At 55.3% G+C, this 25,242-nt stretch overlaps 1 protein-coding gene and 2 long non-coding RNA genes across 5 annotated transcripts; 1 reads left to right on the forward strand and 2 right to left on the reverse strand.

Moving 5' to 3' along the window:
• Positions 1 to 1,564: 1,564 nt before the first annotated feature.
• On the reverse strand, positions 1,565 to 8,079 carry LOC136291572 (nucleolar pre-ribosomal-associated protein 1-like). Its single transcript, XM_066186748.1, has 4 exons — positions 7,917 to 8,079; positions 7,467 to 7,718; positions 4,236 to 4,375; positions 1,565 to 3,052 (listed from the first exon to the last, which is right to left on the reverse strand). The coding sequence occupies exons 1-4, from the start codon at positions 8,077 to 8,079 to the stop codon at positions 2,978 to 2,980; spliced, it is 630 nt and encodes a 209-aa protein (XP_066042845.1). The 3' UTR covers positions 1,565 to 2,977.
• A 12,524-nt stretch (positions 8,080 to 20,603) lies between these two features.
• Positions 20,604 to 21,700, forward strand: LOC136291910 (uncharacterized). 3 transcript variants are annotated; one of them, XR_010721801.1, is made up of 4 exons: positions 20,604 to 20,676; positions 20,873 to 21,011; positions 21,151 to 21,273; positions 21,378 to 21,700. It is a non-coding gene; the product is annotated as an uncharacterized lncRNA (long non-coding RNA). The 3 variants fall into 3 exon arrangements; XR_010721800.1 differs by having other exon boundaries at positions 20,605 to 20,676; positions 20,813 to 21,011; XR_010721799.1 differs by lacking the exon at positions 20,604 to 20,676 and having other exon boundaries at positions 20,929 to 21,015.
• LOC136291911 (uncharacterized) lies at positions 20,858 to 24,914 on the reverse strand. Its single transcript, XR_010721802.1, has 3 exons — positions 24,538 to 24,914; positions 22,841 to 23,487; positions 20,858 to 20,944 (listed from the first exon to the last, which is right to left on the reverse strand). It is a non-coding gene; the product is annotated as an uncharacterized lncRNA (long non-coding RNA).
• Positions 24,915 to 25,242: the final 328 nt, after the last annotated feature.

The raw sequence follows: 25,242 nt of genomic DNA on the forward strand, positions 1-25,242 counted from the left end.
TGTGCTGGACAGCGTCTCACCACCCTCATGGCCAAGAATCTCCCCCCAATATCCTATGTAAATACACCCTCTTTTAAAAAAAACCTCATCCCTCATCCTATCACTACACTCCTTGACAGAGTCCCCCCATGGTTTACAATTTTTTATAAACCTGCTGTGCAAAATAATCTGCATGTAAAGATGATTCTGTGTATGCAAAAGATAAGGCAGCAGGGACTCATGAAAAGGCTGAAAGAAGAAATATAGAAACAAACAAAATTTTGCTGGAAGCTTTGGGCCTGGTATTTTTGTGTTAAAAACTCACCTCTGATAACCAGCTGTGACACAATTTCATGGAAAGCTGTACAAGAGTAAGACCTTTTGGATGCTTGTTTCCTTGTACCTTACTGGAGCACTTGAGCAGCTTGTGGTCAAAAGACTACACCCAAGCACTCAAAATTAAGGGTGGAGGTACTCCTGCAGACAACTCCTGCAGTGAGGTCAAAACTCGAGGAATCTGACAGTTCCAGAACTATAAAAGGTGGTTCCAGGGAAAAAGGGATGTTTGGTTTTTTGCCTTCCATTTGACTGCTTAATAAAGAAAACGTCTGAATTTTCACCTCACATGGCACAAACCTAACACAAACTTACACATTCACTCTGCAAGTAATCTTTAAAATCTAGAAACAATATGTCAACATTGCAAACAATACTGGATTAATTTTATACTTGCATTTGGAATGACACTTAGATATTCTTGTTCTGGTTTGTGTCAATCCTGACTATTTTTAGCAAACAGGGAGGAAACAAGAGATAGTTTCTTCAGGAAAAAGAGGAGTGACTTCTTCCCCTCACTCACATATTCCTCTTAAGGATTTCCAGTTAGAGATAATTTGGATTATTCTGTTTATGCTTTCAAACACAATTACCCTGTATTAGTACTGAGCAATATCCCCTCTCCAACTTCCATTTATTTCAGTGGGACCAAACCACAAAATGACTGACTAGTTTCCAGGAGTGTACTATCGCTTTCACTCTGTTTTAGACACCAGAAGGACAGTTCACAGAAACTGTACATTTATGTTTCTCCACAGCTCGTTGGCAACACGTAAGGCATTTTCATGTGTCCAGTTAGGCACAGTCAAGGACTTCAGCCTGACACAGGACAGGAAGGGAGAGTTAAGCTCTTGCAGATGAAAATACAACAAACATTGGCAACAGTTTGTTCCCAACAGTTAGCTAAAAATGCTGGTGGAGCCATGGCATAGCATTTCATTGCATGCAGGACCTTAATTTACCTTCTTGCATCTTCTTTCCAACAATCCAGGCAGGTATTTCATTGAAATCGAAATGACTATATAGATCCCTTGCTGAACCCGGGCCCTGAGCCACCATTGCTGACAGCAGTGTAAGGCACCCCTGGCTCATCCTAAAAAGACAAAGCAGAGGGAAAACCTGCAGGTTATTTCCAGGATCATGGTTATACTAATCACCAAACCAACAGATTAAAACTTCAAGAGAAAATAGAAGGGAAGTTAAATAATCAAAGCAATTATTTTAGGTAGCAATAACAGCAGCTGGGAAAGAGGGGTGAGGGAGGAAGGGAGAAGGAAATGCCTTTTCATATTCTTCCCCAAAATTAGGCCATAAGGTGAGGCTGGATGTTCCCTTTATCAAGTAGTTTAAAAGGGTGAAAGTGCCAAAACGAACAACTCTAAGATGACCTGTTCATGGCAGTGGGGCTGGACTACGCAAGCCTTAATTATGATTCTATGAACTCCTAAATTCATAGAGGTCTGCCATTTATTTCAACAGGAATACATAAGAGGACAGCAGACCTCCATCATCTGAACAGCCACTACCATGAACAGATTTGTAACTTGTCCATCGTGCATCTGTCATGGACAATCTGTAAAAAGCCGTGTGGTTCAAGCAGAGATCCCATCTAGACATGCAATAAAGAAAATCCCTCTGCACAGCAAAGAGGTTGCACAGAAAATGCAGAGCATCTCCCACCAGAAATCTGCAGCCCCCTCTGTGCAGGTTCTAGAAGGATTCCTCCAGAACCTGCAATCTTTAAACATTTCATCAGAAGTGCACATCTTGCACAGCCTCAAAATTTGTTTCCAGTTTACACATTTGAGATTCTTTGTCAGGTTAAAAAGCCTGCTGCAATAAGATCAACTGCACAGCTCAGGAAGCACAGCTGTGCCTATGAACTAGGCAAGCAGAGAAAAGGTTTTCCAGTTCTGCTCAAAGACTGAAAGATGAGTCATTTGCCTCGGCCAAGTCAATTTCAGTCTGATTTTTTCTCTGCTTCCCTCTTCCTCCCAGGTCTGTACTGAAATGTCTCTGGCATTTGCAACTTTTTTCCCCATCCACAGGAGCATGAGAAATTGTTTGGTCTGGACTAAATAACAACAGTTATTGAGCAACCTAAAATGACCTCAGTTTTAGGAGACTGAAAAAATTACAGAAAAAGCCAGTCTGAAAGAGAAAAATCTATTATAAACATGGCAACCTGACTCCAAAAAAAATACAGGAAAACAAAGAACTCAAGAGCAGCTCTTTTTGCTGTCACAGGAAGACTGCCCAGCCCTGTTCCACGCAGTACATTCCACCCCACAAATCAAGCAGCAATAAAGTAAGAGGACTCAAGGTACCACCAGTGTTAGCTCTCACCAGGGCAGGCCCAACCGATGAAAACTACACCTTCAGGAAATTATCCTACAGCACTGGATTGTATGATGCATCAGAGCTTTCACTTTGCAAAGACTTCCACAGGCAATTATTTTATGACAAGTGGAAAAGGATTATTAAATAAAGGTGGATTATTAGCAATAACTCAAGATGAATTTTGAAACGTCCCGTACAGTCCCTCCAGATCAACTGACAGAGATTCTCCAGCAGAGCACCAAGAAGACTTACTTGTGATTTTCAGAATACAAAGCAGCATAGACCAGTCTCATATAGGAATGAATCAACTTTCTGACGATGTTCATTCCCACAAATGTGAGCGGTCGCTGGCTGTCCTCAGTAAAATGGCTTCTAGGGCTTGAAAGACTAACAGCATCTGCCGGATAAAAAAGTATGTTAGCATCTGACAATATCAGGTAAGACTTGAAATTATTAGCTGAGCAAATAGTAATAACCACCATCGATAAAGGGTAACCCCACCCCAAGAGGAAAGCTTCCACACACGAAAGTGACATTAACTTTTAGATTCTCTCCCAAATTAACGCTTCCTCTCGGAAAAGATCACTTTGGAGAGCATGTAGTTTCAAGGAATCATTGCTTTAAGAGACGGCTGATCCTAAGTGGACGACGAAAAACAAAATGTCCCCGAGAAAAACACTGGGGCTGTTCCGGTCTTGCAATTATTTCCCTGCAGAGGAATCCAGAAACCACACAGCACTGGGCTGCGCCCATTACAAACACCAGCCCCTGTGAGCAATGGGATATTGAGGGAAGGCTGTCACTGAACACGACACAGATAAAAATGATACTGGAAGACAAAGAATAGCAGGCGATGGTTAAAAAGCCACACAATACAGTACTATGTTGTAAGCAGTCAGCAATGCTGCACCAGCATTCAGAGTGAAAAATTATTGAACTCTTTGTTCATTCGTCATATTCTGATGAGGATAAATTGTGTCCAGCTAAAATAAGAAAAATGAGGTCAACTTTACCAGCAGCTTCCTAGAAATACTGATATATCAGGGAGATACCTAAGAACATTTACTTTCACCAGACTATTGTTTTGCTTACTTAACTGCTTTTATTGATCCCCTTATTTCCTAAAAGATCTTTTGATAACATTTAAAGAACCTTAACAGCTTGATTTGGACGGGACGATTGGCTGTGTGTGTCATTAAATCCAGGAACATCTATGAACTGAAAAGAGCATCTCCCACTCGGTAGGTGCTTCTGCCACTGCTACTTCCAGAAAAAAAAGAAAAAAACCAAACCAAAGCCATAATCAATTATCAGAGTTATCTACACCACAAAGCATTTATTCACAGAACCACAGAGTATCTTGAGCTGGACCCACAAGGATCATCCAGTCCAACTCCTGGTCCTGCACAGCCACCCCAACAGTCCCACGCCTGACAGCGCTGCCCAAACCTTCCTGGAGCTCTGGCAGCCTTGGCCACTGTGACCATTTTCTGGCAACCTTTTGTCGCTTCTTCTCCAGGGTGGGATTGTTGGGACTGCAGCCGCCAGTCCCTGAATTACAAGCCCCCTGTCCAACTTACTTCACTTTCAGGCTTCCTTTCTCCATCGAGAAGCTTGAATATCTCAGCACACTCCATGGAAATTTTCACGTATCCCTCCACGACATCGTACACTTGGGCCGATGGCAGCGTCCTGGCGACGGACACGAACGTCTCCAGCCCTGCAAAGGCGCAGCGTCAACCCGGGGCACCGGCGCCCCGTGCAGGGCCCGCTCCGGCCCGGCCGCGACCCTGAGGGGCCGAGCGGTGCCATGTGCGCCAGCCCCGCCAGCAGCAGCACCGGTGCCACCCACCCCCTGCGACGTGCCCCGGGACAGCCGCCTCCGCCCGGGACGGCGCGGCCGCCTCCGCCCGGGACGGCGCGGCCGCCTCTGCCCAGCGCAGCCGCCTCAGCCCGGGGCGGCGCGGCGCGGCCGCCGCAGCCCGGGACGGCGCGGCGCGGCCGCCTCTGCCCGGGACGGCGCGGCGCGGCCGCCTCTGCCCGGGACGGCGCGGCGCGGCCGCCCCTGCCCAGCGCGGCCGCCTCCGCCCGGGACGGCGCGGCGCGGCGCGGCCGCCTCCGCCCGGGACGGCGCGGCGCGGCGCGGCCGCCTCCCCCTGGGACGGCGCGGCCGCCTTTATCCAGCGCAGCCGCCTCAGCCCGGGACGGCGCGGCCGCCTCAGCCCGGGACGGCGCGGCCGCCTTTGTCCAGCGCGGCCCCCTCTGCCCGGGACGGCGCGGCGCGGCCGCCTCCGCCCGGGACGGCGCGGCGCGGCGCGGCCGCCTCCGCCCGGGACGGCGCGGCGCGGCCGCCTCCGCCCGGACGGCGCGGCGCGGCCGCCTCCGCCCGGGACGGCGCGGCGCGGCCGCCTCCGCCCGGGACGGCGCGGCGCAGCGCGGCCGCCTCCGCCCGGGACGGCGCGGCCGCCTTTGTCCAGCGCAGCCGCCTCAGCCCGGGACGGCGCGGCCGCCTTTGTCCAGCGCGGCCCCCTCTGCCCGGGACGGCGCGGCGCGGCCGCCTCCGCCCGGGACGGCGCGGCGCGGCGCGGCCGCCTCCGCCCGGGACGGCGCGGCGCGGCGCGGCCGCCTCCGCCCGGGACGGCGCGGCGCGGCGCGGCCGCCTCCGCCCGGGACGGCGCGGCGCGGCGCGGCCGCCTCCGCCCGGGACGGCGCGGCGCGGCGCGGCCGCCTCCCCCTGGGACGGCGCGGCCGCCTTTATCCAGCGCAGCCGCCTCAGCCCGGGACGGCGCGGCCGCCTTTGTCCAGCGCTGCCCCCTCTGCCCGGGACGGCGCGGCGCGGTCGCCTCCGCCCGGGACGGCGCGGCGCGGCGCGGCCGCCTCCGCCCGGGACGGCGCGGCGCGGCGCGGCCGCCTCCGCCCGGGACGGCGCGGCGCGGCCGCCTCTGCCCAGCGCAGCCGCCTCCGCCCGGGACGGCGCGGCGCGGCGCGGCCGCCTCCGCCCGGGACGGCGCGGCCGCCTTTGTCCAGCGCAGCCGCCTCAGCCCGGGACGGCGCGGCGCGGCCGCCTCCGCCCGGGACGGCGCGGCGCGGCCGCCTCTGCCCAGCGCAGCCGCCTCCGCCCGGGACGGCGCGGCGCGGCCGCCTCCGCCCGGGACGGCGCGGCGCGGCCGCCTCCGCCCGGGACGGCGCGGCGCGGCCGCCTCCGCCCGGGACGGCGCGGCGCGGCCGCCTCTGCCCAGCGCAGCCGCCTCCGCCCGGGACGGCGCGGCCGCCTTTGTCCAGCGCAGCCGCCTCAGCCCGGGACGGCGCGGCCGCCTTTGTCCAGCGCGGCCCCCTCCGCCCGGGACGGCGCGGCGCGGCCGCCTCCGCCCGGGACGGCGCGGCGCGGCGCGGCCGCCTCCGCCCGGGACGGCGCGGCGCGGCGCGGCCGCCTCCGCCCGGGACGGCGCGGCGCGGCGCGGCCGCCTCCGCCCGGGACGGCGCGGCGCGGCCGCCTCCGCCCGGGACGGCGCGGCGCGGCGCGGCGCGGCCGCCTCCGCCCGGGACGGCGCGGCCGCCTTTATCCAGCGCAGCCGCCTCAGCCCGGGACGGCGCGGCCGCCTCAGCCCGGGACGGCGCGGCCGCCTTTGTCCAGCGCTGCCCCCTCTGCCCGGGACGGCGCGGCGCGGCCGCCTCCGCCCGGGACGGCGCGGCGCGGCGCGGCCGCCTCCGCCCGGGACGGCGCGGCGCGGCGCGGCCGCCTCCGCCCGGGACGGCGCGGCGCGGCGCGGCCGCCTCCGCCCGGGACGGCGCGGCGCGGCGCGGCCGCCTCCGCCCGGGACGGCGCGGCCGCCTTTGTCCAGCGCAGCCGCCTCAGCCCGGGACGGCGCGGCGCGGCCGCCTCCGCCCGGGACGGCGCGGCGCGGCCGCCTCAGCCCGGGACGGCGCGGCCGCCTCTGCCCAGCGCAGCCGCCTCCGCCCGGGACGGCGCGGCGCGGCCGCCTCAGCCCGGGACGGCGCGGCGCGGCCGCCTCAGCCCGGGACGGCGCGGCGCGGCCGCCTCTGCCCGGGACGGCGCGGCGCGGCCGCCTCTGCCCGGGACGGCGCGGCGCGGCCGCCTCTGCCCAGCGCAGCCGCCTCCGCCCGGGACGGCGCGGCGCGGCGCGGCCGCCTCCGCCCGGGACGGCGCGGCCGCCTTTGTCCAGCGCAGCCGCCTCAGCCCGGGACGGCGCGGCCGCCTTTGTCCAGCGCGGCCCCCTCTGCCCGGGACGGCGCGGCGCGGCCGCCTCCGCCCGGGACGGCGCGGCGCGGCGCGGCCGCCTCCGCCCGGGACGGCGCGGCGCGGCGCGGCCGCCTCCGCCCGGGACGGCGCGGCGCGGCGCGGCCGCCTCCGCCCGGGACGGCGCGGCGCGGCGCGGCCGCCTCCGCCCGGGACGGCGCGGCGCGGCGCGGCCGCCTCCGCCCGGGACGGCGCGGCGCGGCCGCCTCTGCCCGGGACGGCGCGGCGCGGCCGCCTCTGCCCAGCGCAGCCGCCGGCGCCCGGGACGGCGCGGCGCGGCGCGGCCGCCTCCGCCCGGGACGGCGCGGCGCGGCACGGCCGCCTCCGCCCGGGACGGCGCGGCGCGGCGCGGCCGCCTCCGCCCGGGACGGCGCGGCCGCCTCCGCCCGGGACGGCGCGGCCCCCGCAGCCCGGGACGGCGCGGCCGCCTTTGTCCAGCGCAGCCGCCTCAGCCCGGGACGGCGCGGCCGCCTCAGCCCCGGGACGGCGCGGCCGCCTTTGTCCAGCGCGGCCGCCTCAGGGCGCGCCTTTCCCGCCACGCAGAGCCCCTCACCTTTGGCGGCGGCCGCGGGGTTCCGCAGCAGCGCCGTGAGGCGGGCGCCATCGAACTCCTCGTCCCGCGGGCCGCAGGCGCCCCGCTCCGCTTCCCGGCCATGCCCGGTTCGGAGCCGGCACGGCGGCACCCCGGAATCGCCGCTGCTCCCGCAGGCAGGGGCGGGCGGAGCGGGAGCGGCAGCGGCCCGGAGATATCGCGGCCCGGGCAGGGTGGTGCTCCCGCGGTCCCGCCCCGGCCGAGTTGTCGGGCCTGCCCAGCGACCGGTGCTCAGGTGAGCAAAAAGAGTTAAAAATAGTTACCATGGAACGGCACAGAGTCCCCCTCCGGTTCACAAATTCAGAGTGTGCAGAGCCCGTTTTTATACAGTTTTTGGGCTTGGGCAACCGATTACGTCATGGGTTCTTTGTGTGTATGATTCTTGATTCATATTCATCTAGGGTCTTTTACGGTTGCAAGTCAGGTGAATAGTTTTTTCCGGGGAGACAGAAGCTTTTGTCCGGGTTTGCTGGAACCGGGTATTGAGATGTATGTCCTTGACGACAGTCGGGATGATGGCTGTGGGGCGCTGAGCACTCGGCTGACGGTGGCTGATGGCGGTGCTCAGCTCCATCAGCCAGGGGTCACACCCTCCTTTCTCTCCGCGATGGGTGATTATCGTCCCTCTCGGCAGAGGAATGTCTTCCAGGAACCCCGCATTCCTTTACGCTTAAGAAAGTGATGTTATCCAGTAAAACACAAACTAACTCTAAAATATCTACTACACAGGCTTATAAAGTATATTATTAAAAAACCCACGAATTAATCTCAAAACATTCACCTCAATCTCGTTCCACCATCCCTTCCCACCCCCTGCCGTGGGCAGGACACCCAGGCGGCTTTACCTCTAGTTCAGTCAGGCCACAGGGATCCGGGGCAGCCACAGCTTCTCTGGGCCCTGTGCCAGGGCCTCGGCACCCTCACAGACGAGAATTCCTTCCCAGTATCCCATCTGCAGCGGTCTCTCTCTTTTGTTTCAGCCTTACAGTTTTCTTGAAACTTAAATTTATGCAGGTATCCAAATACACTGGCAATTCCAGAAATCGGTAAGCACATAATATGGAAAGTAAATAACATTCTCAAGAGGGAGTTGCTCTGTTTTTGAGGGGGTGAAAAGAAAGGCTAGTGCTAGCAGAACTAGGGAAAAAAAAATTTGATTTAACTCTGTTTTAAAAGGCTTAAAGTACCTATACTGAGATCCTCAAGGTAAAAGTCCTAGTTACCAGGCTTACAAGCCTGATAGTTATCATCACACCATATTTCATGGTTCTAGTATTTTAAAAGTACTGCAAAATGCTACTGAAAATTATTTTTATTTCAACTTGAAGTTCAATTATTCTCTCCCCTCACTGCCTGTGGAGCTGTTAGAGGCTTCCAGGAGGCTGGGGAAGCAGACTACGGGTTTCATTTCCAGCCAGGTCACTTCCATGTTCTGCTGGAGTGGACTTTGAAGCCTGTGTCCTTTTCTTTCTCTATTATATCTGACAACTTTCCTCCCCCGAGTCTGCTTTTTGGCAAGACGCATTTACGGAGGGTCAGTCGAAGACCTCAGGCTCAGAAAAAAATCATCTGTTCTGCTGTGCTTACGTGTGCAACAGATGGGAGCAGCAATGAGTCGAGTAGTAACTTCTGAGCTGCCCGGTTTTTCAGTAAATCAAAATATTCTGTGATTCTTGCCAGATGAACTTATCATCATATCCAAGTTACACACACCCCTCTGGCATTTTCAAGGCTAAAAAGCAATTCCTGGTCCCTTGCATGAACCTCAGCTCCCCCCCTTGTTCAAGGAACAGTTCTAGATACAAGACTAACTGAGCCAAGCGACCCTTTCCTGCCTCAGTTACGTCCTCTGAGGCCTTTACTGTCCTGAACAGAAGGTAAACAGCCAAGCCCCAGCCCCGCAGTCCTGCCCAACTTGCCTTTGCTCCCAAACCTGAACCTTTTTCTTTGCTGTGGGATTCCTTACTCGTGCAATCCTGAAGACAAATATCTGATTTGGCAGATGAGACCATTTCTAACACAAAAGCTTCACCGAGGTTTCTCTTCTGATTTCAGCCTTAAGCACTCCCGTCCTTCTCAGGCAGCCCCTATCTCCAGCCGTTAGCCATGGATCCTTGCTGTTCTATAGCTGACATTGCCACCCCTCAAGTCTCTTGATACGCATTTACATCACTCCGTAACCGTGTCCTCCTGACCCTTCCCAAACTCAGCCTGATCTCCAGGCCTACAGCCTCTCCCTGCAGATGAGGGACTATGAGAAGGGCTGCAGACAGACCTTTGCATGACCCCAGCTATACAGCCCATGCTAATCCCAGCCCAAACCTGTCCTGCTGTTGGGATACCCCACTTACAGTTACAGTAACCCCTGTGGTGGTTTCACTTCACTTCATCTGTGAGTTGCAATCTCCCACCCTTCACTCCTTTGGTAAGAAACGCATTAGTGTCTTAAAATAAATGTTTCTTTTTATGTATAAATTAAGTATAGAAAGCATTCAGAGGGAATACATTTAATCCAAAATCGCACCTTAAAACTGTAGCTCTCAGTGTTCGCTCTCAGTTTACACAACTATTACACAGAAAAGTTTCCTTCAGTTTTTCCCCAAATTTCATGTGTGATATAGAGCTCTTTGTCAAATCTTCCTGCTTTCCAGCCTTTGGCACCCTGAGGCATGGGATGACAGAAGGAGAGAGGGTGACGCTGCCCAGGGATGGGCTGACAGGACCACCTCCTCGGCACGGCCTCCCAAGAAGGGAATGCTCCCAACACTATCTCTTCTTTGTCATCACATGTCCAAATGCCCTGTGCCCTGCACCTCCATGATCCTTGCTGGGATCAGCCCAGTGCCAGCTCACACACTTGGACACAGTCATTGCAGAGCTTGAATTCCAGGAGTTCGGCATCGAGGAGTCCAGGGTATGTGCAAGGTCCGTGTATGGACCCAGGAGACGAGTGGGCTGGCAAGGCTGAGGTAAAACCACAACTTTTTTTACTCTAGATGCTGTAAAACAAAATCATCTCTCCTCCTCTTCTTCCTCCTCCTCCAATCCCGTAGTTATTTCAGCTGGAGTGCAAGGAGTGCATTTTAAGCCTGACTAATGGCAATTTATCTTCCTCCCACGAGGAATATTAGAGCCTGTCGATATGGGAGGATCTGCCGACCAGGCATTATGAGCATCAGGGGTTTGAGTCAGAGCATGGTGAGACTCTGGAACTGGGCCGCATGCCCAGGTGCTGAAGATGGGTGGAAAGATCAGAAAAAGAGGGAAGAGGACAGAAAAGTGTCAATGAGCAGGCTGTGCATAGCCAGAGGAGGCATTTGCTGAGAGCACCTCTGAGTATCTACTGCGATTCTCGGGTATTTCTGTGTACTGAAATCCTTCCCACCTTATACACATGGAATAATCTTCAAGCATCACCCAGTCTGAGTTTGACAAAGTCACTGAGTCACAGAATTTACCAGGGAGCCCTTACAGTCTTGATGGGAAAAGCAGGCACTTATAAGCACTGCAATATCATTTTAAATTTTTGTTATATGCTTCTAATTTCACTGTGCTCAGGTCGAATTAGCCTGAGGTCTGGATCTCAAAACTATTAACTCTCACTGATTAGATATTGATACGGGCTATTCTTTTCTGAAACACCACCAGTTTTGCATGCCTTTGCATACCTAACTTGAGACATCTGGAAGCCCGAGTTTTTCAAGGCTCTTGGAAAAGCCACAGTTTTTTCAGTGTTTTGACATTGATTCTGTGGCTTTGAAAAGCTTCTGTCTTGAATTTCAAGTACGTAGTCATTGGTCATTTTGGAAAATCTTGTCTTAAATACTTACGGAAGGGGAACAGTGTCATGATAACGACCCATCAGAGGCAGGCTCATAAAACCGTAGTAAAGCACTTTGACAAAGAGGGTGATTTCCCTGACCGTGCTCCACCCAGTAACTGTGGCCTAATGTCCTTCCTAACTGAGGGGCAGGACACACAGTCTTTCCCACTGTGTCTTTGAAACATCATGTCGGGAAGTGACCAGGGACATTCTCTTGTTTGCAGCAGTAAGCTCTCTGAGATGGGACATGCCTCTCACTTCATGTCTATACAAGTGCCAGGTGCACTGCTAGAAAAAACAATCTGCGTACAGGAGAAGTGCCAGCAAGACTGGCAGCATTCAGGGGGGTGGGGAGCGGGGACCTTCTGCTGCCTCTCCTGAGGAAATGGAGTGAGGTTTCATTCCAAATGAAACGTGAGGAGACTGGCTTTGCAAACTTCATGGGTCACATCTTCTGTCTCGTGAAGTGGTGGGGGTCTCTATGGTGTTTTGACTAGTTTGGCCAAGGAGCAGCTCATGATCACCAAACTCAGAACTTGCTTAGCTCAGCTCACTCTCTCTGAAGCAAGTCAAAAAATAGCAGAAAACAGCAAATCATTCCCCTCCTTCTAAACCTGCTGGGTGGAGTACTTCACTCAGTATTCATTCCAATTTCTATTTACACACACAAGAATGTTTCCTAACTCTGGCTCACAGAATTGGTCCTCTCCAGTTCAAATTACAGCACACTTGAAGCTCTTGTTAGATCGTATCATCCAATAGCGCCTTGTGAGAACTTACAGCATCCAAAACAAATTCAGAATTGGAAAAAACTATGGAACAGGCTTCTCTACAACGATTTTCAGCTTGTATCCATAGAAATAGAGGTTGGATTGGGAAAACTGCGCTCTGTTATTTTAAATAATCAAAATGTAGTGATTACTGTAAGGTATGTGCTTTGTTTTAAGTGGTCTGACACTCATTTCCATAGAAACAGAGAGAGGATAACAGCCCACTTGTTTGAACTGTCCTGTGGATTCTGTCTGTGTCAGAATGCAGGAATATAAAGCTTTTAAAAATGTGGGAAAGGCCTGGGGTTTTGTTCTTAATTATGGGGGGTTTTTTGGTTGGTTTTTTTTTTTTTTTTTTTTTTTTTTCTTTGTTTTAATTCTCAAAAGCCAAAAAGAACATTAGGGAACTTCTTGGAAATTTTATTCTGGGCGAATAGAATGAAAATGACAAATACCAGCTCTTAAAAAATTACAGGGGAGAAAGCAGGAAGAAAAAGCAGTAGGATGGGGAGAAGTGTACACACACACACAGAGGAATGTGTGTGTGTGTGTGTGTGTAAAAGTATTTCTGAGATATTTTTCTGACAACTCTTGTTATTCTACATTAGATCTAGTGATTTTTTTTCACTAATAGAAGATTTTAGACCATCTAACTGAACTATTTTATTTCAAATTACTATTTTCACATTCACTTTCTTTATTTCACATTGTTTTCTTCTTAACTGACACACTAATTTTATCGGAATTTCCATACACTAAGCAATGATATGAGTTTTGAATTGGCAGTTTGGCTGAAATTCAGGGGAAAATGAATATCAAGGAGAAAAAGAAGTGAAGTGCTCAAATTTTGTCTTTGCTTTTTTAAAGCTTCCATGTAACAACACAATTCCTGCATTTCTGGCACAGTAAAATCATTCCTCCCCAAGTTCAAAAGAGAGAAACTCACTGAAGCAGATGTGATATCTTTCTTGGATTCTAACTTCTAGACTTTCAAGTGATTTTTTTCTTTGGGGAAAAAATGAATCCAATTCCTGTTGCTCGTGAGGGAAGGACAAGGCTGAGATTCTGGAATTCTACATGCTGAACATGTCTGGATTAGTTATATTGTCTTCCAGCAACTGAATATTGCCAGCTTGTAGAAGCAGCTTTCAAGGCTGTAGCAGAGAGGTGCATTCTGCACATCATGATAAAACACTTACTCCCTTCCTGCCTTTGTGTTTTATGCTACTGTCTCCAAGTTTTCTATTCACACACTACCCATCACGGGGGATAGCAGAGATTCGCAAAAATACTTTTTATATTTTAGGGTACTTGGTTTTTAGGTTAATGTTGAATAGCAAAGTAGCCCCCATTCAGCGGGAAAAGAAAAAGAAAGTGTATACATATATCTCAGTGCCATTCTACTGAAAGCATGTCTTCAGTTCCTGTCAGCCACAGTGTCCGTGAGTTTTCCTTCTCCACAGGAAGGCTTCCCTGGAAGATGTGTACAAGCCGGAGCACCCAGCTGCCTCTTGCGCTGTGCTGTCCTTCAGCCCTCCCCGCTTCACCTCCCTGGAGGTTACCTGCATTTCACACCTCTCCCAGTTCAGTCATTCCACTTGGAAACTGCCTTTGCCTTCGGGTTATACTTGCACACTGCCAAAAGAATGCCAGGCTCATTCCTGCGCTTTGGGATGGTCTTTTGCTTACAGCATCACCAGGCTAGAAAAAGTTACGTTATCTCACTGGGAAGATTCACAAATACTCATCAGGCAACAGCCCTGGCAGACCTTCTGATTCAAAGCCTTTCAAGCACAAGAATGGGATACTTCCCAGTGATTTTGGATGCTGTCTATATTCTTCTGCATTGATTGCGCTTCAATGACCCCCCACAAAATTTGTTTGAATTTTAAAACCCCGCTGTGTTAAGAGAATCTTCCCCCACAAAACCGGGGGACAGACAGTAGAAAAGGTTTGACTGCAGCAATTTGCATTAAGTGTCCTTTGCAGGCTTTGACTATTTCCACCCACCCCTGAAAGAGCCTGGGAGACGGGCATTAACGGCCAATCATTAGGCAATGGCTTTTTGAGATAACAATCAGGCTTGCCTAGTATCAATGAGACCTGTTAAAATTAAGTCTTTGCCTTGCAGAGTCACTTTGTGTTGTCATGTGGGATGCTGAGATGTGACACAGCACGTCCTCTTCCCCTAAACAGGTTTAATCCCATCTTCTCATAATCTCAAAATTCTGTTTGTCCCTGCCATGGCATCCTGGTTATCAAACCAGCTGCCCAAGACTACGGAGGCATAGTCTGATATATGTGATACCCCGTTGTTTTTCTGGGTGTTAAAAGGGACAAGGTGAGGAATAAAAGTGGATTCAGATTCAAACACGAAGACCAAGTTGGTCAAAGTTCAGTGTAACCTCTGAATAGAGGGGCCAGACTTTGGAAATTCAAATCTGGATGCATTCCAACTTCAGTTGGAACAGGAGGAGAGGAATAGTTTTAACACAATTAGTTTGGTCCTGTTAGAAATCTATATTATAGGGTTGGCTTTCCGCAAAATGTATGTTATATAAGTAATAATGTTGTAGTAAAAATATAAGTTTTTCTTTTATTTCTTCTATTAGTAAAGAAAACTAAGCATATTAATATTCGCTAATATAGTATGCTTAAACTGTCTATTTAGCCAAAATAACATCCAATAAACATATAAAAAAGACTCTGCTATTTGCTTAAACTGTCTGTTTGGTCAAAACAACATCCAGTAAACATACAAAAAAACCCCTCTACTATTAATATACCAACTATCAAACATCTACCATCTAAAAAAAGCACAAACCAAAGCCCAAATTAAAAGTAATAACAAAAACACAAACAAAAAACACATACTCTAAAAAAGCAACCCCCCCAAAAAGCCATACAAAACAATTCCTAAAATATAAAAACTAATTTATAAAAAAATGAATATTCAACAAACTAATGCAATAAAAAAGTATCTAAAGTATAACTTTAATATAGCAAAGTGTAGACTTAGCTGAGTGCCAAGTCACCCAACCAACCCTATTTTGCTTTTTTAATCTCCCTTATAACTTTATTAAATTTATTTTTAAATTTTACATTTTAAAAAAATCTCGTTTTTCACAGTTCCATCATCTTTCATCTACTCACTCATGGGGTTTTGTTGATTTTTTTTTTTTCAGGAGAAAGATCAGTGTGAACATGCATAGCAGGATGTAAACATTTGGATATTCATGTTTACCCACTTTACACCCCAGCACAGCCCCAGGAAGAAAAGATGCTTTCATTCCCCATTTCCAGAGTTGGTTCTAAGCTCTCTTTCCTGAGGACAGCTCTTACAGGAACTGGGAAATGAGTGTCCTGATTTATCCCCTTGAGTCCCTCATACCTTAAAAGAAGCACCAAATGACATTTGAAGGTAGTTTAGCAGGTAGTAATGACAATTTGTTGGAACTTCTCACCGGTTCACTTTTCTGTATCACAAAAGATTACAGGGAACAACTTGAACTCTCTCAAAGTAACTTCAAGATGTTTCCCCACTTTGCAGTGAAGGTTTTAAGCCAAGCCTACACACTTCAAACTCAAGACCCGCTGGAGTCGGAACGCTGCGGGGATGAGGCAAGGAGGTGCCACCGGTGTGAGGAAAGAGAGAAGGTCCTTTTGCAGCCTGGAAGAGTCAGTGCTGTTTGCCCACTGAAATCCCTCACCCAGAGATCCTGCCAGGCGTAGGTCCCAGCTGGGTCCCCTCAGAGACCCGTGAGCCGAGGTGTAAGGGTTGCAGCGGCAGACTTGGCAGGGTCGGGCACGAGGGCCGAGGGCGCCTGGAGCAGGCAAGGCAGGGAAGTTGGGCTGCGGGGGACGGGGAGTGATGGGGAGCACCTGGCACCTGCCTCGGGAAAAACACAAGCGGGGAAACGCGGTCACGAGTCGCGGTGTGCGCAAGTCCGTGACAGTCCTCCAACCATTGCCAGGCGAGAACGATGGGGGGAGACGGTGAGATGGAGCCTCTAGAGCAGAGGGAGGCGCGAACTGCTCGGAGAGGGGTGGGGAGAGCCGGGGAGGGCGGGCGAGGTGCAGCCGGCTCTGAGTCAGCCCGGCCGCGCGATGTGCGCGGAGGGCAGCGCCCGGCACGGCGCCGCCGGGAGCCCGCGTCCCTTCCCGTCCCCTCCCCGCCGCCCCCGCGTCCCGAGCGCCCGCGCCCGCCGGACCCGCTCCCGCCGCGGCCGCTGGCAGGGCTGCTCCGCCCTCGCCCTCCCTCTGCCCCTTCTCCTCCTCCGCCCGCGGGGCAAGGGCAGCCCCGAGCGCGCCAGCCGGGACCGGCCGCACCATGTGAGGCGGCGGGGCTGCCGCCCGCCCCGAGCCGCCCTCTCCCGCACCATGAGGGACGGGGATGCGGGGCAGCGCCCACGCCGCGCACAGGCAGAGCCCGGGCCGGTGCCGATGCTGGGGAACTAGGGCAGAGCCCGGGCCAGGGGAGTGGGGCCGGGCTGAATCCTACAGACCATACGTCAGCCCTAGAATTTCTCTGTCACGCTAAAAGTGATTTGAGCTCGAGCCCTGGAGCATCCCCTTCCCAGGCCCAGTGATTTCAGCTCTTGACCCACAAGCTTTATTTCACGGCCAGCTCGCTTCTTCCAGCTCCACGTGCGCATTCCTCCGACTCTGGCAGCTGAAAATTCTCCACCGTCCACGGGGCAGGGTCTTCATCTTGGCCCCAGCTGAGCAGCCATTGAGCTCTGACCCCACCGTGTCTATGCCCACCCCGCAGTCAACATCCCAGCCCCAGCCCTACAGTGGGTATCCCTGACACGGGCAATATCCCAGCAGCACCAGCATTTCAGGAGCAATCTTACAGCAATCCCTTTTCAGCTCTCCACCCTCTCTCCCATTTCTGGGCTCAGTACCCAGCTACAACATCAGTATCACAGGCCTACAGTCATTTCAGCGCACCAATCTCACAGTCAGTTCGTCAGCCCTAAAGTTCCTATGTTACTCTAAAAGTGATTTGAGCTCGAGCCCTGGAGAGTCCCCTTCCCTGCCCCAGTGATTTCAGCTCTTGACCCACAGGCTTTATTTCACTGCCAGCTCTTGTTTCGCTTTTGTCTCCACGTCTTCCCAGCACTGGCACATAATAACGTTGCTTTTGGTTCTCAGAGTATGGTTGTTGTTTTAGGTCTAACTCTGTGTTGTTTCAGCACAGCTCTTGTACCCACATTCCAGCCCCAACCTACTAATCCTTACTGCAGCAACAGCTCTACCATCCCTATCCCCCCCCTTACAGTGATTTCAGCTCCAGTCACGCAGTTCCCGTCCCGGCTCCATACTCCCTAGACCAGCCCCACAGGGGTTTCACCCCAAACCCTACCATCTTTGTGTCTCCTCCAGCTCTGCTGTCTCAGCTCCAGCTCCTCAGCGTTCCGCTGCTTGCCGCTAAAAGCCGCTACTGCTTCTCCCTGCAGCCCAGGACTGTTGATAAGGCCACAAGTCAGTTATTATCATCGCTTCAATGTCCTTAGGAGCTCTACCACCCATCCTCCTGGGTTCCCAGCCCTGGGAACACTTGGCACCTGAAGCCCAACATCTGTCTTCCCCCTCTCGCTGGGTCTCAGCCCAGCACTTGCCCCAAGGCCCCCCTCACCTCCCCCAGGCAGCACCGGGGGCTGGGAAGAGCCACTGGGCCCCTGCTCCCCCATCCCAAAAAGTGCCCTTGTGTTGGTTCTCGGGCCCTGGTGCCCTCCGAACCCCCACACCCTCAGCCTCTGCTTGGTACCACAGGGCAAGGGCTGGCAACCCCCCAGGCATCTCCTGCAGGCCCTGAGCTGCAGCTCCATCCCCTTCTCCCGTGGCATTTATCCACTCCAGCCCCAGCATTCCCATTGCTCCTCATTGTTTTGGGCCGGCCTCCAGTGCCAAGATCCTTATTCCACACCCTGGGGCTTTATGCCTCCACTGGCCTCGCAACCGGTGTTTCAGCCCTAGCCCTACAACCTTTACTGAAGTAACAACAACTATCTAGCAAAAGAAAACAAAAATAAACCAAAATAATGTAATAAAGCGACGAAATTAATGAAACGGAGTAATAAAGAAAAAAATCATAATTATTTCGAATAAAACAAAATAAAACATTAAAACTGAAAAAAATGCAGCTTTATTTTTGATATCTTAAGCGTTACTTTGTATCCAGAAACCACGGAAGCACTTCTCCCCTGGTAGCCCCAGCCGGTCTCCCCGCGCCGCACCAAGCCCCGCACCAGCCTCCGGCCGTCCGAGTCACGCAGGGCGCGGCGGAAAGAACCGGGCACGGCCGGCAGCGCTGCCCCAGGACACCGCCAGTCCCCACACGCTAGCACAGACAGACGCGGGAGTCGCGTGCGGGCTCACCGGCGCTCCCCTGACCGGAAGCCGCAAACATCCCGTCCTGGCGCAGCCGCGCTCCTCCGGCGGCGCTCCTCCGACCGCCCAGTCCCACCCGTCGCTCTCCGCGCCGCCGCCGAACTAGCGCCGAGACCCCTCAGGGCACGCTATTTATCCCCCAGGGCCGGGCCACCCCAGCCAATCACAACCTGAGGCAGCGGCGGCCGGGCCAGCCCAACCTATCACAGCGCAGTGTCGGCCCGCCAATCCCGGCCCGCCCGTTCCCGCCCCCCTCGGCTCCGCGACCCCCCGCTGTCCCCTCACGCCCCGCTCCCGCCATTCCGCCCGCTCCCCGCCGTCTCCCCGTTTCCCTGGGAGAACTCCCGGCCGGGACCTCAACGGGGAGCTCCCGCCGCCCTTCCCGGGTCCCGGCAGCACCTGCCGAGGCTGCGGCAGCGGAGGCACGGCTCCGCTCGTTCCCAAAGCCGGGGCGGCGGGAGGGACGCCTCAGGCGAACGGAGGACCGGGACCGGGCTGAGGGGCCGGGCCGCGACTGAGCGGGCTGATCTGGGCGGGACCGCGCCCGGATTGAAAGGGCGGCTGTGATTGGACGGGGCGGAGAAAGGCGGGCCGGGATTGGCGGGGCTTGGCAGCTGAGGCTGCAGCCAATGGGAGCGCGAGCGCTCAGGCGGGCGGAGCCAGGGGCGCTCGGGGGTCCGCGGTCGCCCGGGGTCCCGCTCCCGAGACCCCCGTCCCCTTCTCCGACCCTCCCTGTGCCCCGGTCCCGGCTGAAAGGCCCCTGCAGAGCCCCCACCGGAGCGCCCGTCGGCACTCGGGGCAGGGAGGGGCGTAGCCGGCAGCCCGGCCGGGAGCGGTTCCGAGTCGCCAAGGCGGACTCTGCGGTAGCAGCGCGGGCCAGGGAGCGGCGGCGACGTGGGGGGGAGGGGGGTCGGCGGCGGGAAGCGGGGGCGCGTGCAGAGCCCGCTGCCGGCTGTGGGCGCCTCTTTCCCCGCAGCGGTTCCGCTTCTGCGGGGACTTGGGCCGCCCCGACTGGGTGCTGGCCGAGATCAGCGCTGGGAGGATCAGCACCCTGGCCAAGATACTCAAGTGCCCGCCCCCCGCCTGCTGCGGGCCCGCTGCTCACCGCAGGGGGGGTCAAGCGCTTCAACACTACAATGGCATAATCAGCAACATTATTTAATCTCGTGTTCTTCATGCAAGCCTCAGCGTTAAGAACACTACCGGCCTCTTCTAGTAGTAATAATATGCGTATATTATGCATATGTTATTAGTATTAATATTTAGGTAAGAATTGTTAGTGTTAACACTGATAGTGAGTGTGTTAGCTGGTGTTTACCGTGGTGCTCTGCTCTCCCACAGTATGACAAGATCCCGAAGCTGCCCTTAGATGCAAAGTTAGGTGAGCACTGCTGTCCTTACCACGATCCCCTGATGGAGCCATGCTCCAGGCATGGGCAGCAGTGTGTCTGGGGATGCCTTTCCAAGGTGACAGAGCTCACCCCCCCTCCCGTCTGCAGAGTCGGGGGATTTGAAGGCGACCATTGCTGTCCTCGGCTTCATCCTCTCCAGCGCGGCCAAGCACTGGGTAGATGGTGAGTCTCTGTCAGGTGACCTGCAGCAGCTGGGGCTGCCCAAAGGTTCCTCAGGCGTGCTGGGATGTTGCTGACAGTTCCCAGCCTTGCCTTCACATCCAGATGGAGGGCAGGCTGGCTGCTGTGCTGTCCTCTGTCACCTCCCTTCTGTCCATCAGTCCCTGGGGCCTCCCCAGGTGCTTTGGTGGAGTTTGGCAGCTTCAGGTCTGGTGTGAGCAGAGGGGTTCTTCTCTTGTCTCCCCTCAAGAGCAGAGCATGCCAGCGCCTTGTGCCATTCCTTTGAGGAGAAGCAGAGCCCCTTCCAGGACTGGCTCAGTGCCTGCAGCCTGAGGTGTGAGCGGGGTGTTGGGTCTTAACAGGAGTGTGGGGGTCAGTGTAAATCACCATGCTGGAGTGAACCGGGGTGCTGACACCATCCCACTCCCCACCGTACTGACCCAGCTGGGCTCAGTGTGCTGGCACGTGGATTACACCCTCAGCTCCAGCGACTTGCAGGAGGTCAATGAGCCCGTGGTGCACCTGACCTTCAGTGTGCGGGACAGAGTGTGAGAAAATGACAGCTGTCCCTGCAATGCTCTCGGCCAACAAGTTCCAGGTGCTGCTGGCAGGTGAGGCGCCCGGAGGGGTGGCAGCAGGGAGGATTCTGCAGGGGAAGGTGCTGTGGGAGGCACGCTGGGAAGGGGGATGCTGGAAGGGATGCTGCAATACCAGCAGCTCCCCCACATCTCCGTCCTCTCTCTGCAGTTCTGAAACAGCCCTGCCATTCCCTCCATCTGCCCCAGACCGCTCACCATTCATTTGCAGGCTTGGTTTGATAACCAGGATGCCATGGCAGGAACAAACAGAACTTTGAGATTACAGAAGATGGGATTAAACCTGTTTATGGGAAGAGGAGAGATTCAATCAACCCCCTACGAAAAAGATGCTGTAAAATGCATGAGCTGTTTGTATGATCTTTTAACCTAATTATTGTAGTAGAAACTATTAACCTTCCTGAAATGGTATACAAGCTTTTGGAAAACCTCAGTGAAATCAAATTCTGATCACTGAATCAGTCTTCCTGTGTCTCCTTCAATCGCCAGTAGCTGAAGGGCCAAGGAAGGGACGTGCTCGTGGGAGGAGGAAAGTGACTGCTGCTCCAGCCTTGCCTGAGGTGCCTCCAAGTGTCAGAAGAAGCTGCTGGACATCTGCTCGCAGGGCCAAAGGTGAGACTGGCAGTCCCTGTGGGGGCTGTGGGGAGCTCTCCCACAGCCCATGGGGCAGAGCCAGATATGCCCTCTGACTCCTCATTTCCCTCTTCCTTCTCCAGGTGCAGCCCCTGCCATGTGAGTGTCACCTGCTGCCACCTCCTGAGGGACATTTAAGGGGCCAAGAGGAGCTCAGGCAGGGCCTGGCCACAGACGGAGCTGCCCTGTACCTGTCCTCACGCTTCTTTGCTACTGTTGCACCCTGCCAGTGTGGGAGGGAGAAGCTGAGCCTGGTGGTGGGGCTTTTTATGGCCGGCCACAGGCATTTCAGGGGAAAAGGGTGAAAACCACATGCTGTGCTGGACTCTGACTCTTTCCTCTCCCTCTTCCCTTTCCGGCTGCGGATCCACTGCTTTTAGTTGACTAATAAAGTATTTTGTGTAGAAATCACCGTGCGTGCCTTTTCATGGGAAGGATAAATCCCTGTGCCCAGTCTCTTCCCCACAGGGGCTGAAGCAGACTTCCCCTCCACCTCATCCCCAAAAAATAAAGGTAAGCTCAGCCTCCCCAGTCCCAGGAGTGAGATACTGCTCAGAGGCAGACACTAAAAGAGCAACTACAACAAAGCCCCTGGGAGGAGGAAGGTCAGTGCAGTTACCTGGAAACAAGGTAAAAAAACAGGCTCCAGCTTGTTTTTACATAATCCTCTTGATTTTTTTGTGTTTCCTCTTCTGCAAGGGTGGTGCAAGGGACAGGCAGAGGGAGAAGGAAGGGAGTAGAGTGTGTTTCTACACTCACTGCTAGGCAAGATGAAGGCTGCAACACAGGAGTCACTGTGGAAGCTGCTGCTCCCCACACCTCTATGGCTGGAGCAGAACTTGTGCACACCAGCCTTTCTGCACCTTTGTCCACACTTAAAGAACTCAGAACTCGCTCAAGACCACCTACCCTGGCTGGGCAGTGGGCAGCTGTCCTCCTTCCCTGAGGAGCAGGGTTGTTCAAGCGCGTCTCTGCAACACTTGGGTGCAGGACATGGGGACACTGCTGTTCCCTGGAACTGCTGCCTTGCACAACGCTCGGGATGGGGAACAGCTCAGTCTGTGATTTGAGCTCACAGTGTTGGCCTGGGTGGCTGCAGGAGGACCAGGAGGTCAGAGAGCACACGAAGGCTGCAAAGGAAAGCCTCAGGCCCTGTGGCTCCAGCAGCAGGTGGCCCCACACAGCCAGATGCTCCAGGAGGTCACAGCTGGGGGACAAAGCACAGGGCTGAAGGGACTGATCTCCATCGCCACATGCCCCAGCCCTTCTGCAGGGACTCACAGCATCGCCTCCGTAACGGGGAGGGAGGCCTGGAGCCGGGCGGTGACTGTGCTGCCATGGGCCTCGTACAGCCAAACCACCAGAGCCTCAGCCCTGTCCTCGGCCTTTGGGGCAGCTCAGACAGACGAGACAGGCATCATCTCTCCAACACCAGTTGCTGTGCTCAGCTGAGCCTGGCCACCACTCGGTGTGGGTGAAAGAGCAAGCCCTGCCCAACAACAGCACCTCAGCCCCCTGCCCTCCCCTCGTCCACCCCAGCACCTGCCTGACAGTCTCCAGCACGATGGCGCGTGAGCTGACAGAAAAGGCACTCCAGGATGGGCACTGGGCACAGCTGGCTGGACCACATGGAGGGGGCAATTCAAACTGTGGGCTTGCTGAATCACACCAGCCTCCTGAACGGAACCTGCAGCACAAGAACCTCCCTCCAGTCAGCCTCTGTACACTGATGGGCAGCACGACGGAGAGGGATTAAAAAAGAACAGGGACAGCAAACAGGACACAAGGATCCCATGGGAAACAGTGGCACGGGGAGCACCACAAAGCCACAGAGAATAAGCATGAACACGAGGCGTGGAGAAAGATGGAGAAAAAGAGAGAGTGCCAAACACATGGCAAGGACAGAGGGATACAGAGACAAAGAGGGAAACAAGGACCCAGAGAGGAAATGACCACAGCACACCAGTGGGGAAAGACAGGCAAGATGCTTCTCACTCCAGCCACTACACAAGTGCAGCTTCCCTGGAATTTCATGCTCAGCATCTCTTCCAAGCTCAACAGGTGAACAAACAGGTACCGCAAACACCTCCTTTCTTTGGACAAACCCATTGGGAGAACCTGGAATCCAAGGATGGATCTTAACATGGCAGTCCCACTTGCTACTCTCCACCTCTTCTCCAGCTTAGTCCTGGGCTGGAAAACAAAAAACAACAAACACTTAAAAACCAATCTAGAGGTGTCTTGAGGATGCCCAGGCCTGGGAGAAAGAGAGGTCCCACTACGACCCTCTTGGCCTTTTCCCACTCTGAGGACCTGTGGAAATGCCCATACAGTTCCTAGGTGGACAGCCTGGGATGTTTTCTGCACACCAAATGCCACAGCCCTAAGCACCAGAAACCGGAAGATGGTCGGGATTGCAATTCACAGCCTCAGTGAAACCTGTGTGGGACATCAGTGTGCAGAGGAATTAAAAGTCACCATTTTTAATAGTTAAAATATCCATGGAAGTTACTGACTACTTAAAACAGTGTGCTTCATACAGCCTCCCATGCTTATGGATTTATCAAAAGAAGCAGCTTCAGGTTCCTTCCTTTTGGAGCCCAATTCCAAACAGGAAACTTCTCACATCTGCTCCTGAGAGAGACAAATGGAACTTCAGGAGCTCAGGAAAGCGACTCCCTCCCCTGAGTCACGTCTCACCTGTCCGAGCACCCACAGAGCTTTTATACTACCTCTCTCTCAGCTTTCCACGTTCATTTAAATGTAAGAAGCCTGCAAGCTCTGCCCCAGCCGCATCTTCCCTGCGCCCCAGCACTGCCCCACCCGCTCAGGTGCTGCTCCCTTCTGCTGCGCTGCCCCTCGCCACGGGGCCGAGGTGGGAGAAACCGCAGGTTTTGCTTCCCAGGAAAGGCTCCGCCGGGCGGCCCCAGCCGGCCCCGCTGCTCCTCCCCGGCTCCGTGCCCGCGTCGGGACCGCCTTCGCCCCACGCAGCCCCGGCCGCCCGCTCCCGGCCCGGCTCCGCTCGGGGCCGCCCCCCGCGGCTGCCACCGCCGTCCTCGGGGCTTCTCCCGGGACCGGCCGTTCTCCGCTCCGCTTCAACCGCGCTGCGGCAGCTCCCGCCCTCCTCCATTGTCAGCACAGCCCTCACGGCCGCCACTGCCGCAGCCGGGGCCCGCGCCCGGCGCTCCCGAGCCGCTGCCGGCGGCCCCGCGGGGTGTTACCGGTCAGTCTCCCTTTCTTTACCTGAGTCCCAGCCAGGTTTTCCGGGCAGCTTTCAAGAAATGTGGCTGTAACTGCAGATCAAAAATGAAGTAATTGTGATAGCATAACTGGGGTGAGGAATGACTTTCTGGGTGTGAACAGAAAGCAGCCGCTGCTGCTGGTCGGGCCGGCCGCCGCCCGGCTCCAGCAGCGACAGCGAGTGCTCCCGCTCCGGGCACAGCGGCCCCCGACATCGCCTTCGAACCGCCGGCCGAGGAAGCGACAGGGAGGGCGGGCACCGGTCCGGGATCACCCCGAACTGCCCTCGGCTGAGTCCGGCTGCTGGCCGAAAGTCGGCGATTTTCGTCAAGCCTCGGCTATTTTCGGCTGCACTCGGTTACAATAGGTTGCGAGCAGCGTGCCAGGACTTCCGCCCTTCCTCGCCGCCATACTGGTTGAGGCTGAAGCCACTTCCGGTCGAACCGTCATCTTCAGTGCGGGCACTCGCTGGGGTGCCCCCCCGCTGCTGGCACAGGCGCCTGGCTCAATGGACCGCCGGCAGCGGCGCGGTTGAGCCCCCATCCCGTGTCCGCACACCCGCAAACGCCGCGGAAAATCGCGCCCGGACGGCTCCGGGGTCCGGGTCGCGCGCGCAGGCAGCCGGCTGCCACGCGCCCGGGCTCCTTGCCTTTTTCCCTCCCTTTCGGCCCCGAGCTGCGGGCGGGCGGGCGGCAGCGCCGCCCCCGA

The sequence above is a fragment of the Chamaea fasciata genome, unplaced genomic scaffold (assembly GCF_029207755.1).
Source record: "Chamaea fasciata isolate MVZ Bird 193981 ecotype frontalis unplaced genomic scaffold, bChaFas1.0.hap1 SCAF_7, whole genome shotgun sequence".
Lineage (NCBI taxonomy): Eukaryota > Metazoa > Chordata > Aves > Passeriformes > Sylviidae > Chamaea > Chamaea fasciata.

Excerpts from the sequence above, each read along its gene's own strand:
- LOC136291572 (XM_066186748.1), bottom strand. The coding sequence starts at position 8,079 with ATGGAGCTGAGCACCGCCATCAGCCACCGTCAGCCGAGTGCTCAGCGC. Across the intron at positions 7,719-7,916 it reads TATTCACCTGACTTGCAACC|GCCCGACAACTCGGCCGGGG; the intron begins GTAAAAGACCCT and ends GTCGCTGGGCAG. Across the intron at positions 4,376-7,466 it reads CCCCGCGGCCGCCGCCAAAG|GGCTGGAGACGTTCGTGTCC; the intron begins GTGAGGGGCTCT and ends GCGCCTTTGCAG.